This window comes from Xenia sp. Carnegie-2017, unplaced genomic scaffold (genome assembly GCF_021976095.1).
Source record: "Xenia sp. Carnegie-2017 unplaced genomic scaffold, XeniaSp_v1 HiC_scaffold_13, whole genome shotgun sequence".
NCBI lineage: Eukaryota > Metazoa > Cnidaria > Anthozoa > Malacalcyonacea > Xeniidae > Xenia > Xenia sp. Carnegie-2017.
The window spans coordinates 1,950,262-1,965,284 of NW_025813436.1; the positions used below are offsets into that span (position 1 = coordinate 1,950,262).

The 15,023-nt window shown below is 34.8% G+C and overlaps 1 protein-coding gene and 1 long non-coding RNA gene across 2 annotated transcripts; one reads left to right on the forward strand and one right to left on the reverse strand.

Moving 5' to 3' along the window:
* Positions 1-4,142: 4,142 nt before the first annotated feature.
* Positions 4,143-13,769, reverse strand: LOC124452199 (tyrosinase-like). The gene is made up of 5 exons (XM_047002785.1): positions 13,660-13,769; positions 6,805-6,872; positions 4,976-5,818; positions 4,524-4,742; positions 4,143-4,327 (listed from the first exon to the last, which is right to left on the reverse strand). The coding sequence occupies exons 2-4, from the start codon at positions 6,860-6,862 to the stop codon at positions 4,525-4,527; spliced, it is 1,119 nt and encodes a 372-aa protein (XP_046858741.1). The 5' UTR covers positions 6,863-6,872; positions 13,660-13,769; the 3' UTR covers positions 4,143-4,327; position 4,524.
* A 172-nt stretch (positions 13,770-13,941) lies between these two features.
* Positions 13,942-14,465, forward strand: LOC124452208. Its single transcript, XR_006950756.1, has 2 exons — positions 13,942-14,065; positions 14,226-14,465. It is a non-coding gene; the product is annotated as an uncharacterized LOC124452208 (long non-coding RNA).
* The last annotated feature ends 558 nt before the right edge of the window (positions 14,466-15,023 follow it).

Consider the following 15,023-nt stretch of genomic DNA (forward strand, 5'->3'; position numbering starts at 1 on the left):
ACTCTTCTGATGACAGTCTAAGCGTTCACTTTATTAAACACTTCACTAAAGAAAACTTTTCTCTGTTTAATGAAAAAGAGTCAAAGCGTGAGTATAAACCCATGAAATTTGCTTTTGGATGAATGCTAGTAAAGAATTGACCATTGCGTTTATGGAGAAAAACATATAGAAATGTTAACTAACAATTTGATTCATGCTAAAACGTATAATTTAAAGACGGGGAAGAGAACAAAGTTTATGCAAAATAATTGACGATTTTGTTGTTGCAAAAAAGGGAAACGGTGTCGTCAACGTAACGTTTATACCAAAGCATATCTTGAGGTTCAGAAGAGACAAACATCTTACACTCATTATAGCCTACGAAAATATTAGAAAATGCTAGCTCACGAGGAGAGCCCATAGCCACCCTATCAATTTGTTTGCACATAATATAATAAAAACTAAACTCAACTCCTCTAGTGGCCAAAAAAATTAATTCTCTAAAACCTCCTCGGACATGAGTTGTACAGCCAAGCGCATCATATGTTCTTTTGGTAGAGAAAATTCTTTGGAGTCAACCCTACATTCTGAAAATGTGTGCGCAAGGCTTGACAGTTTGCTCTTAAAGCCAGGCACTGCTTCGACATTACGTGGTTCAAACTTTCCTAACTGTGACGAAAACATTGTAATTTCTGAAAATATGTCCTCTTATCTAAATTTACTGGGGGGATTCCAAACTTTGGACCTCTAAACAAAACATCTATTTCAATCGCAGAAAGTTTATATGATGAAAGATTTGTTACATGTGATGCAGCTGAGCCAATGTGTTCAAATCTTTGGCGTATAAAACATTTCAACCTATCGTCATTATTCTTCCGTTGAAAAACCCATTTTTTATATCTTGTATCTCCTAAGTAAGCACAAAATCGTATGTGATCATATTTTGAGAGAAAACCCTTTGAAACTACCATCTGTCTAACAAGATAACTTCTCAAATACTGAAGCTTAGATTGTTCTTTATTAATGTCATCTATCAAAAATTTCTTTTCCATAAACAATGTATGTCTAGCCCTGTTCCTTGCTATCCTAGTAACTACATCAATCGGAATGACCTCTGCCTTCAGGCAGGCAACCAGAAAAGAAATTCGGCTTTCCACCTAGCGAATCTTTCCTCAAAGTCTCACCAAATTATTCACGTTACGAACCTGATCACCACTATAGCACTTTTTCAAATTATACTATTTGGTTAGTGCTCTTGACTTAAAACAGTTATTTTAAGAAATATTACCATATTTCTTTTACCATTCACCATGGTATTTGTGGTCTTTACGACGATTTTTAAATTTTTTCTTTGAACAAAGTGTCTAAAGTTTGCAATTTGCCTTATTTGCTTTCTTTTCTAAGTCGTCATTTCTCGAGATTTTTGATGATATCGTAAAATGAATACCAGTTCATTTCTTTACGGTAATATCACATAATTTCTCCATCTTTTAGTCAAATCTTGTGTATCGCTATAGTGCATAAAAGCCATTTGTAGAACAGTGTACCATGGCATGTTTAGGATTCGTTGTTAATACAGGAGGACAGTAGTGCTTTATGCTCCTGGAAAGCATTTAACTAATATTTTAGTCCTTATCGATTTCGTTAATAAGTGCTGACAAATGCCTTTGAGAAATGAGTCTCCTATAATCACAGTGGCACCATTGTCTTTTACCAATTGAGTTATACTAGACCTTTTTTCTTAGGGTTGTAATTACTGCCCGTATTAATTAACTTTGATTTTGTTTCAAGATTGTCCATTTCTCTCATTTCAAGGTATTCAAATTGATTTGTGGTTGGTACGAAAATAGGCGTTTTAGTTTATTGCATGCGATTTTTTTTTGATTTAGTTGTTTGTTCTGGTTTGAATACTTCCCAGGGAGGAATTGCTTTCATTTTCTTTTTTCTTAAGCTTTTCACTAATATCTTTTCTTTGAATTTGCATAATTGTTCTTTTTTTAAATAGTGATTTCGAGCTCCTTCATCTTATCATTTGATAGTTGAGGGCAATTTTGATTTCGAGTTGTTGTACATGATTCTGTTGATTTTCGAACTTTTTAGGCGTTGCCCTGTTTACTTACTGATTTTAGCTTTTCATACCTGTCTTGTTGAGTTGCTTTAGAGTTATAGAGATGACTTTTAAAGTCTTTGCACAAAGAATTTTCTTGGAGCTATTTTACTAAATCAATCAGTTCTATAGTTTGAATTACTACACTTCTGGTACGAGAAACACGATCATTTGTAGGAGCTTTAGGATCCTGTAGTGAATGTATGGTGGCTCAAAGCATTGCCAAGTAGAGTTTAATCTCAGCCATTTCGATTGAGTCATTGTTCAGTAGCTGATGTTCCAATTAGTAATTTTTTTGCCTTGTCTTGTTTTATTTTTTTAAATTTAGTGCAAGAGCTTGAAATCTTTCATAAATTCTAGTATTTTAGATCTAAGTTCCTTAATGTCTCTATCGGAGAACGAACATTGTATTTTTCCAACATTAGGTGTAAATATATGGGAAAGAATTTCTAAATCTATATCTAAATTAACTAGGCTCGCTTCAGCTTTGTTAAAGGAAGATATGATCTTCGCACTTTTTGCTGGACAATTTAAGAAATTGTCTCATGAGCCTGAAAAATTCAGGTGACTCAACGGGATTCAGTCCCCTGAATTTTTCAGGCTCATGAGACAATTGCTTAAATTGTCCAGCAAAAAAATGCGAAGATCATATCTTCATTTAATTTCAAACATCGCACTGCATATAATATTCCTTCATATTCAGCTTTGTCTTGCTTGTCTTTGCACTGCACAAGAGATATAAATTTTTCCCTAACTTCGTTCGCTCTTTTCCCTTTTAATACTAACGATGCAGTGTACCAACGTATACATAAGTCATTCTCTTCAAACATTTTACACGCACCGTCAGGTGAAGTCGAGCTTGCAGTAGATAGTTGAATTTGTTCAAGTATATCTTTAGGTTTTTTAAACTTTCCGTTCTATGTTAAATTCCCCTTTTCGTTTAACGTTAGTTCTTTATCGAGTGTAGTAGAGTAATCATGATGAGATACAATATCATTAAGTTCTTTTTGAGTTTAATCTAATAACGTTTCAGTAGAGCCCTTACGTAGACGACTGTCCGCCATGTTGCATTGTCAATCTTAATTGTTTGTTTACAATAATTTAACTTTCTCACCTTTGATTATTTTGATTAGCTTTTATATCACTTCTTTGTTTGATTAACCACTCAGGACCACTTTCTTTAGAAGACAATTTCACTGTGTTTCTTTTTTAATTTTATTACTGTGTTTCTTAATGCAAGGGCGTTCCGACATAGGTTTAAAAGTACATTATTATTTTTCCTTTTCTTCGCTTTTCTCAACTTCCAAGTTGCTGTTGGAGGTATGCAGCCTCTAATTGCCCTCTAGTTTATAATGCAATCATGGTGAAATATCTTGCTAAAAGGCCTCCGTGCTTAGAATTCGCTTCAGAAAATGTGGGAACATAAGCATCAAAGGTTCCGATACGAGTGGGCCTTCTGTCAAGAGATCTAATCTATGGTACAGTATTCAAAGTATAGCACAATGTTAGAGAAATAGAATTTCTCAAGAAGAAAAAGAAACGTTTGGTTTGACCATTTGGACAGCAAGATTAGTTTTAGTTATATTTGCTTATGTGGAATACGTTGACTTTGCGCCACTTCCAGAATTGTTATACGAATAGACGCATGATCGAAAGAAGAATTAAAGCAAGCAATGTGAAGGATGCCGTAATGCTCGATTTCATAAAAAATCTCTAGTAATTATTAGTATTCATTGAAGTACCCTTTTTCTCTTATTGGAAATTTTATGTTTTTATTGGAAATCACGTTTGAAATTTGTAAAATGTTCTAAATGTTCTTGTATTGAGTGTAGTGCGTGCATCTTATCGTGCAACCATAAAAAAATGAAAACAGATGAAAATTCAAGCATTTCATGTTATAATTTCATTGACTATTTTTATGTCAAGTCCATGGGTGCATAACTGTTGTGTGCTACGTCCATAATATGACGTATGTCTGTCCCCATCACAACAGTTTTTCTTCTCCGGAAAATTGACGTATCATATTATACATTGGACATTCATCAACATCATAAAGTTTTGGATCAGAAATTTTAATGGAAAATAATGAAAATTTTTTCTACTCAAATCACGTTTCATTAATAAGTAAAATAACCTATCGTGAAAAATCGTACATGTAGCTACATATCATGTACAGTAAGTTGTAATTAAAAAAAACCCCAAAGAAATTCATGTGTTATACGTCTTGTGTTCCACGTCATCCTAAAAGCCAAAATAAGATATTCATATTTTCAAGTTTTTTGGTTCTTGAAGTTAATATTTCTCAGAGCAACTTTATCCTGTCGCCAGCTGAATAAATTGTTTTTTGTTAACAGATTTGATCTAGCAATCTTATTTAAAGATTATAGATTAGACGAGGTGGATTAAAACTCATCAACGATGCAAAGTAACTGCTTACCTCAAGATCTTATGGAGCTAATGTTAAAACCAAATTTGGCATTCCGCCCATGCAGGGATGCGAAAGAGATGGTTTTAGAAAGATGTTGTTGTAAATTCTCCCTAAGTTGTTCCATTCGAATAATTTCGTGAGGTTGTACTTTGAACAGCTTTATGGCAGCAATGGATAACGGTGGAAGACTTGGTCTTTCAATGTTCCAGAGGAGCCTAGAGGGCATTCCTGTCGATAAATAATAAAGCATGCAATTATTCATATGATTCCGCAGTTTATGTAGGCAGCAATTGCTCAAAGCTGAAGTGGCATTTTGTCATTTTAAACCATTATTATATATATATTTAAGCATATCAACTTGGTTTTAGCAATTATTTTCAAGTGGAAAATAGAGTACATCTTGAACGGTAATTTTTGCTTTGATGTTATAGGATGATATTGAACTTGGCAATATTTTTTACCTTTAAGTTTCTCGTACACTTGGTTTCTTGGCTTTTTGTATTCCACGCATACAGGACCATGAGTAGTAGGCAGTTTTTTTGAATCTAGAAATTCTTTCGGATAATAACGAGTCATTGGCATATATGAAGTTTGATCCATAAAGTAAGTGTTGAACTTGTAGTGCTTTCCTTTATTCTGCCAATCCCACCAAGTCTTATCAACAAAGCCATGATGAAGAAAGAATTCTGGGGCAAATCCTGCGTTATTTAAACACATTGTCCCACTTATATAACAATGGACATTGTTGTGGTAAGTACGGAGCAGTATTTCAAAATCATCAAACTGATCATATGTTTTTTTCAATAGCAAGTTCATATCCACTCTAGTTGGAAATAACCCCACACCATTAAACCTTCTCCTCAGACACAATTTTGTTGTATTGGCGGCTGATGGGAGGAGCCATTCATGTTCTCGGAATAATCCTGTTTGAACGCAAAAGGTCGTTGCTTGCCCATCACCACCAAGACCCGCCTTGCTTGTATCCCACACGTGGCTAGTGAAAGGTTCCCCAGCCTCTAAGCTCCAATCCCAATACGGCATGGTAAAATCATCATCTATTTCTCTCAAAAGATTTTCGTATTGAAGAACAAACCAACGATGCCAAGGAAGAAAGTTTCTCTTTTTGTGGATACCACGATTGAAGTAATCTTTATGAATTGTTAACAGAGTTTCGTACTTTTTTTTGTAGAGAGTATCCGTCGACGCTGTTATCACTGCGGTTGTATATCGAATGCGTTCCGCTTCTGTCAGATCATTGAACTCTTTTCGAACTCGACAATTAGTTTTATCATTTATTGACAGAGCTTAAAATAAGAAAAAATTATCAGTACTGAAGATCACATGAAAGAACTGTGTGTGAATATTTAGCTTAGCGAATAAGTGTTTAACTTTGGTATGCATCCATCTTCACGTACCATGACATTGAATGGTCTAACAATTCGAAAGTGTAAAATTGCTCATTACATAGTTTGTGAAATATTGCATCAGTTTATATGGATGTAATGCCTTGTTAGTACAGCGTTTCTTTCACGCCAAGACGCAATGTCATAGTGTACTTTATACTTGTATTGCTCAACAATGCATAGCAATATTTTATATGGTTTCATTTGCCAAATTTTATATTTGGCCGCGAAGCTAACTTCTAAATTAATTTGATGAGCACAAAGAGGAAAATGCAACAGTTTTATATCGTTGTACTACTTGGTGGATAAGGTTAACTGTTGCAATTTCGGCCGAAAATATTTAAATCAATGAGAAAAATAGGCACCCATTTTGTACATGTGGGTACTTTATCAATTATGTCGCCTTAAAATGATTTAGATAATTGAGCATGCTTCAAATAGAAAGATATATTAAGAATATATACAACTGTTCAGTCAATTGGCCCAGTCACTGCATAAATCGTTCTTGCGTGTCATGTGACCATTCTCACGTTGTGGAACACGTACAGTTGCATTTATTCGGCTTATTCAAACTTTTTACTGGTTGCATTCATCAAGTTGGATTACTTCACTACGATTTTAAGGTGTTCGGTTGTTTTTTAGGAGCGTGGCTAAAAATTTCCATCTCAATCAATGGAAACACAATTCTCTATTTCTATTTATTCGAAACAGAAAATGCAAGTACTATCTTTTTCTTGTTGATAAAGTTGTTTTTAATGTATCAACCATGCATCTTTGTCTTGTGAGCCGTACGAAAATAACTTCTCACATTTAACGTGTGACGTGGAATGCAAGTGAATCCCAAGCATCCTTACTTCTAGCAAAACTGGTTTTATCTTTTTTCATACCTGTAACAAACGGTAGAGCAAGACAATCCAAAATCACAAATACCAGGAAAACTTCCATTATAGAAATTCTAAAATAAAAAAAAATTATGTTTACTGATTTTCATACGTGTATTTCTGCAGTTTATGTAGTGGTGTAAAAAATGCAATCTAAATTTTGGCTGAACCACAGCTTTGTCTTATATATGAACCACATTACCACAATACCACATTACCCACCTGCTTCCTTTATACATTCAAACACGGAGACGTCTTTAGTTACTATATGTTATAAGTGATGTCTGTTCTTTAGAATTTGTTATGAAAACTGCAAGTATATAGCTTGCATGGTTTTTGTCAAGAGCAAATTCTACTACGCAAGTGCAAGCTCTGTTACATTTAAGCCGCAATACTCGGTTTGCACTCCCCTGAAAATTGAGGACGAACGCCGCTCTTGGCCAAAAGGCTGGCTCTATTTTGAAATTTGATTTGGATACCTTAATGGAGACTATATATAATGGAGACGGCATAACGGCATAACCCCTTTTGCCTACAACCAAATATACAAGAAATATATCCTGTACGAAATGTGATGCTTAGAAATAGACGTAAGAAATGTACGTGCATCTTAGTTAATAAAATTAATATCCTAAGGCATTAGCTCTCAGTTTCTGGAACTATACCAAAATAGGTACGCAGAGCATACCTGTGGGTGGACACAAAACAAACGGCAAATACTATACGTACAATATACATTGAACTTTGAAAAATATTCCAGATTGCAAGTATGTGATATGAACTAAATCAAACGATGGACCAAAATAAGCCTTTCAAAATCTACGCTGTAGTAGTAGATGTGTAGTAAGTTGATCAACCTCTGCATTAGGACCGGATATTGTATAAAGAATGTGATTTTATAAAATCGTTTCGTTTGCGCATATAATTGCATAATCCTGTTTTGTTTATACTGACAATATGTGAAAAAATAAGCCAAGATTTGAAAGAAATGTTAGCATTGCAAGCCATCGCAAACATGAATTAAATTTTGTTTGGTTGAATAATATATGAAACTTGAAGTAAAGAACTAGTATTAAATATAGTTATGTGCAATCTGGTCCAATTGCTTTGGTGAGTAAAACGTAGAGAAAGTATTGAATGCATTTTTATACTTGTCTTAAATGCATTAAGTATTCTCTCGATGTGGATAAACATGAAGTCATAATTACAATGCATCAACACTTATAGTACAGGCCTAACACAATTCAACGCATTGTTTATCTAAAAATATTTGGTATACGCGCCCCGTTATTCATAAAGGGTTACGTACTTGGTCGTTTGAATGAAGAGTAATCTCAAAGCACATTTTTGCAATCTTGAACAGTTTTCAAATTTTGATTTTTGTCCATATATTTGTCATATAATTTGTGGCCTTCCAACCATTTGTCAAACGCTCTTGCATAAATCACATGCCACGCGGATTATGACAATATTATTTTTGAATGAGACATTGTTCGTTCGTTACGTTCATGCCATGGTTAACGCAAACGTGCGTCTACTTTCTTGCCGTATAACATAGTGGCTACACTGCATGCGCCTGGCAACCCACAAAAAGTCGTACTTCTTTTACCTAATATAGCCCAGGAGTGATAATAAACTGCAACATGCTCCTGAAGTTGTCATGCCAAGATGCTGCAGTTTACATAACATATTCTAATTAAAAACACTGCTAGAAGCCACAGTGACAGTTCTACTGATGATGAATTGCTAAAATCAGTAAAATTAATTAAAAAAGAACCGAAAGTCTTGAAAATGGGAGCTGAGTCATATATTGAAGGAGCAGATAACTGGAGTTCTGAGATAAGTTGAATTAGGTTTCAGATTCTATATGATGTTTTGGCAATTATGTACATGCTTGATGCTCATTGTCGTTAGGTTTCAATAACATGTACTTTTAACCTGATAAAAATGAAACTAAAACATGGAAAATGATTCTTCACCATAATTTAAATGATTTTTGTTTATATTACTGTACTGTTCACATATTCATTGAAACAGACATATGATTAAATTCTTTATGCATGCTTTGTATGTATTCAATTGAGGTTCGTCTTATGCAAATTTTTGTGTAAGTCTATCAATCAGGTGTTGATGTGTAAATATCATGCAAACATCACCATACCAAAACATTAAAATATTTATAGTATAAAATTTAATTAATAGTTTGTCATATTTGATTGTTGCTTATATGCATAAGAAGCCGTCGAGAGCGGATGTTTAAGACCGCATGAAAATAAGAGAAGGATGGATTTCAAGAAAATAAATAAATATAATGTTTTAAAAGTTGCATGCAGAACTAAAACAAGCGGTCTGGCAATGCTACTCTCTAGATAACACTATGGCAATACCAAATTCTTCATTTGATGTGGCTGATTGAATTATTATTTAAACTTATGAAGCTTAAAAGCATTTCCCCGACGCTGCCTTTGGTAACAATATGAGAATTTTTTTATAAAATAATAAGTTCTGAGATAAAATGCAGGGATCGCCTTATACTTGGCAGAATTGCTACGATGATAGACGTTAATGGGGCTCATATAACCTGCTTGAATTAAAACTTTTCTTTGTGATACTTTGCACGCACAGGAATTTAGGGACGGATTAAAGTGACAAGGACGTAAGCTAACTGTAGAAGTTCAAAAGATACTCCTAATGCAACAAGACAAGTTGTTTAGAACTTCCATGATGTGATGCTAGGCATGTTGGTAAGTACCCCCAAGACACGGAACACGGAAGATACATGCAGAAGGATTACTTCGCTGCACAACTTGCTGCTGTATATTTGATTAATTACTGGCAGCAACAAGCTATCTTAGCACTTCTATTGGTCAGAAAATGCAATTTACTGGCTGACATTACGATAATGACATGCATAATAAGATATGCGTGATACGAAAAAAATTCAATGGAGTGGCCTTGGTGTATGATCCCTTCATTGTGCCCAAGATAAAATTTAAGTAAAAAAACAATGATTTTTGCTACGGAAATCATGCAGTCATTTAATGAATGTCTGAATCAGTGGCGTGCGGTGACCGAATTTAATAGGGAAGCGCTGGGGGTGAGGTTGGCGGCAAGCCGCGAACCTATCTAGGGGGTCTGGGGGCATGCTCCCCCAGAAAATTTTTGGATTTTGAAGGCTACTGGAGCGCATTTCCCGCGATTTCTGGGAGTACTTTGTTGAAAAAAATGTATCTGTCATGACTGAAACAGTATTGAAAAAATCTAAAAAATTCAAAAACTTTTATAGAGTATATATCACAATTACGGTTTAAAAGTATTACATGTGGTATTGTGATATAAAGTCGTTTTAAGTAAATGGCTACGCGTGCATTTGTATTGTAGTGAAGAAGTAACAGAACGAAATAGTCCAAAATCCTACAACAGATTTACTTGAATGTAAATTCCATCCGTCTTTCCTTTGCGCAAAACTCCTTTATAACGTCCTGATAGAATCGTGGCTCCCCCTGCAAACTTACCAACATCTCCTTCTCGATTGAAATTGTAGCAAATGCAGAAAGTCGCTCTTGCCCTTGTGTACTGCGAAGATACGTTTTGATACGCTTGACAGCCGAAAATGATCTTTCTGCAGAGGACGTACTTGGCATAGTAAGAATGAGCTGACACAATCGGTACACCTCTGGAAAACAGGCTTTCAAGTCAAGTTCGATTATTTTTGATATCATATCAAAAACAGGTTTCGATTTGAGCTCGGCAGATGCGTATACAACGATTAGTTCACTTTTTAGTGCTTGAAGATTAAAGAATGTTCCATATGAATCTTGCAACGATTGCAGCTCTCGTTCGGGAAAATTTCGGCTGTACAATTCGTGCTTTGAATGATCCAACAAAGAAACGAATGCTCTGCTGTTTAAGACTTTCGAATCTAGAGTCAATCTGCACGACAATGGTATCGACTACACAGAAAAACATTTGACGGAAGGACGCCTTTACATCCTCTTCACTTTGCCCGCGTTTCAGTGCTACTTTGACGATACTTGAAGTAAAATTCCAATAATCTACGAATTTTGCTCGTTGTTCTTGAATCTTATCTTTCGTCTCGCGAACTTTCGTGACACAGAAGACAATATCGAACTGCTTACTCTGAATGATATTATACTTTATAATTACGTAAAACTACTCAAATTTCAAGTACATTATCCGCTGTGTAATAACTGCACCTTCTTTAACCAAATATATAAAAATGCTGTAAATAAATTCTAACACATAGAACACTCACGACTGTTGTAAATAACTTCTTCGCTAGTGAATAAAATAATCACAAAATTTACTAGCATTCTAGTACATTGAACTCACGCTCGGAGCTCATACGAAAGACTTATATACAACGCTAAAATCTACCGGATACAAATATCAAAACTACTACGCAAAAGGAAGCGCTTGTCAATATCATAATCTTGTATTACATGCTACAGATAATATCTTCTACATACATAAATTGCAAGACAATAGGCGCGAAATGTATTGTAGCAGTCGTGATTATAACAATTAAGAACAGCCAGTTTCGCGCACAAAATTGGCACGGTGTGTTGCAAACTGAGGCCATGGCGTTGTTTAATGTTTATATTTTGGTATAATGACGTCATGGCAACGTGTTCTCCCGTTCTTCAAAATGTGTCTGGCACTAACTCGTACGTTTCAGAATATCGGAGAGTCGTGTTTATTATTTAGTATCTTGTACCTTTTATTTTTAGTCATTAATTTACGAATTCAACGACACAAGACTGACAAGAGCATAGTGTTTTGGTCATAATGCTAGTCATACTTTACCACAACACACGTTTGCGTGCATTTCGATATCTCTGCAGACTGCGGCCCTGCTTGTTTACGCACATTGTGCGCAGAAAATAATAAAATAACCAGTAAAGCACCTACTACTTTGAATTAGAAATCAGAACATTACCTTTCGCTCTCAGCCATCTTTTAATAAACGATAACATTAACGGCGTGAATAATTCGGATGTCCAATGTGTTGAATATACGAATATTATTCGCGCGCTGATATGTGTTTAAAATTGCGAGCGTACAAGACTGTTGACCAATCGCTATCAAGCGGCGCCCTTAGAAGCGCCGCTTGCCTTTTCTCGATATTCCTCGAATAAGAAGCCTCCAAATCTAGATTGACGCATGCGCAAATGTTCAAATTGAGCTCCGAAGGCAAGCGCGCTTGCCTTGGTTAATAAATAAGAAATTTTTAAGGTGTATTTAATCCACTTGACTGATCTTACAAGTGTTGCAAAGTGAAACCGAAAACCACGACAGTAAATCGCGTATAAATAGCAAGCATTTCAACTGTAAAGACAATTTAGACAAAAGATTACATTGACATTGTTTAGAACAGAAAAATTTATACTGATTTTGCTCAGAGATTGATCCAAAAAATTTTTGTTCGGTAAAATGCTTAGGCAAGCGGCGCTTGCCTACGCTTGCATGACCGCACGCCACTGGTCTGAATCTTTGTTTTTGAACAACAATTTGTGAACGATCTGCATAACGATTTGAAATAAATGATGAACTATATAATACAACAATGAAAGCAAGCACGCTGTTACTTTATACTTGCTTTTTTTACTATAGATTGTCCAACAATGAAAAATGGGTGATAAAGCTTGAGCATATATAAAAGTTTAATGTAAATTTAGTGAGGTTTTTATAATGAATGCATTCAAAATATCTCGAGGTGTTTATATCCATCTAATTGAACTTAGGCACGTTGCAAAATTTGCACGCAACATTACCAATAACATTCAATGAAGTTTTATCAGCTAAAAGTAGGGAATTCAAATTGTAAAAGACAAAAAACAAATCATGCTTCTTAATTTGCTATTATTAATGATAATGCATATTGAGAATATTTCCAAAAAACCTAATACGAAGCAATAAAATCTTCCTTTTCCCCTCTAGTGCTTTTCATAGCACCTCATCAGTAAGTCAAACCTCTGTATTCAGGGCTGAAATCCCGAAAACTGTTTTGAAAGTCAATTATTTATGCAGCCATTCTTGAGCGGTATGAACTCTGCAAAATTTAATCAAAGAAATACAGATAATGCTTAACTTGAGCCTAAAGGCTTGCAAAATTTCAGCAAAAGCTGATCATACCCCTCTGCTTTTTTCCGTTATTTGTATATACACCTGCAACATTTCATCACAAAGTAAAAATGCTTATTTCTCTGTTTTCATTTATATTAGTTGTAAACGGAAAACCAAAAGACTGGCCATGTTCTTTTCTAAATTCAGAAGAGTTTTTACTTGTTTGAGACACAAAACAAGCCTGCTAGGGCCATTCGCACTAGTGTTACAATTTGCGAGAATTAAATTCTGAAAGGCGGGCAGTCTCAAATAACTGACATATCTTGGTTGAAGCAATACAGTATAACAAATTATTGGAAGATAAACTTCCACGTACGCGCCGGCATAAAAGGATAAATGTTTACAGTGAAACCCCGACAATAAGGTCACCGAAATAAGATGGCCGTGTTCAAGTTTCTAGCACAGCGACCTTCAAAATGCAAGAAAACTCGTGGAAATTAGTAAGAATTTATCCGTCCAATTTAAAATAAGAAAATGGCACTTTGACATGCATAAGTTGCTAAATTCATTAATATCTGCAAGGGGTCTATGAACTCCAAACCTAAAATTGCAGTTACATTTGCACTCGAAATTTGTACTCATAATTTGGTGAAACTTTAACTTAATGTAAAATCTTACAAAATGATTTTGGAATAGGAAATTAAGCCTTAATTTTCTATGAAAGATTTTGCATAGGCTGGTTCAAAATGATTCCATCAAAAACTAGTCACTAACCTCGATAATAAATGATTTCAACAATTCTTTTATTCTTTCACTGGTGATGTCAACTTGGTCATAATGATGCGCATCTTCTGTCGCCCTCCATTTATGTGCAATGGTCAAGCACCAGAAAACAATTAGCAAACACATTAGCATACACATCACGGAATAAAGTCAACAATAACCAGAAATAGTACCTGATGTCAATTCTATTTGTGGCGAGAGCTGAAGATCACACTCACGTTCAGTATGACTACAAAGTCCCATATCACAAATAAAAATGTTTCTTTCGATTTTAAATATGCCGAGAATGAAAACGCCCTCCTTGTGATTCTAAAGATTCAAGCTTAGATTCTATACAATCGTTGAAAATCAACAGACAGAAAAACAGCCAGTATTGGCTCAGCAACTATCAACACTTGTGAGCGTCCAAACGTGTTTCCCTTTATTATTCACAGTTAACTTCTTAACATTGTCTAAAATAAAGTGATGTGATCGAATTGCCTAAATTTTCCAACTTATGTGTTTGTGAATGTATCTAAGAATGTGATTAAATATTTTGTACTAATTTTACCTTATAGTGATTCTAAAGATTCAAGCTTAGTTTCTATACAATCGTTGAATGTCAACTTACAGAAAAACAGTCAGTATTGGCTCAGCAACTATCAACACTCGTGATCGTCCAAACGTGTTTCCCTTTATTATTCACAGTTAACTTCTTAACATTGACTAAAATAAAGTGATGTGATCGAATTGCCTATATTTTCTAATTTATGTGTTTGTGAATGCATCTAAGAACGTGATTAAATATTTCGTACTAATTTTACCGCTGATGATGACAGTTTGTAAATTGGTTTGTGTGCGTGAGTGTTAAAGGTTCCAACGATTCTTCTGATCTTTGTGTAGTGTTCAGTTGCTCTTTGATAAGGATAATGTTTAACTTTGTGTCTGTCCTCTATATTTGCAAAGGTTAGGTAAATGAAATTAACAGAACATTTTTTAAGATGAATAAGGGTTTGATGAATAAGTAAATAAAAGAGCGCCAAGACTGATATATACTCTATCAATGCTTTGAGAGGTTTCATTCATAAAATGAATTGTAAACCCTTCGTTTGTGTATGTGATAAGTTTGCCTTTTTATACTAAGTTGGCCGATTAAATACATTTACGAATTGAAAAAAGTTATGTTTGATTTTTGAGCGCGAACCAAAGCTGTATCGCATGCGTATATCATTGTATTCATTGTACAATGAAGCCTCGCACGCTCATTTGCTACTCACAAAACCGTTATAAATTTGCATAAGGATTGAGTAGTTGGTTCATAGACATAAATGATGGAGAACCATTAACGACAAATGCGCTTAAAATATAGGAGGATT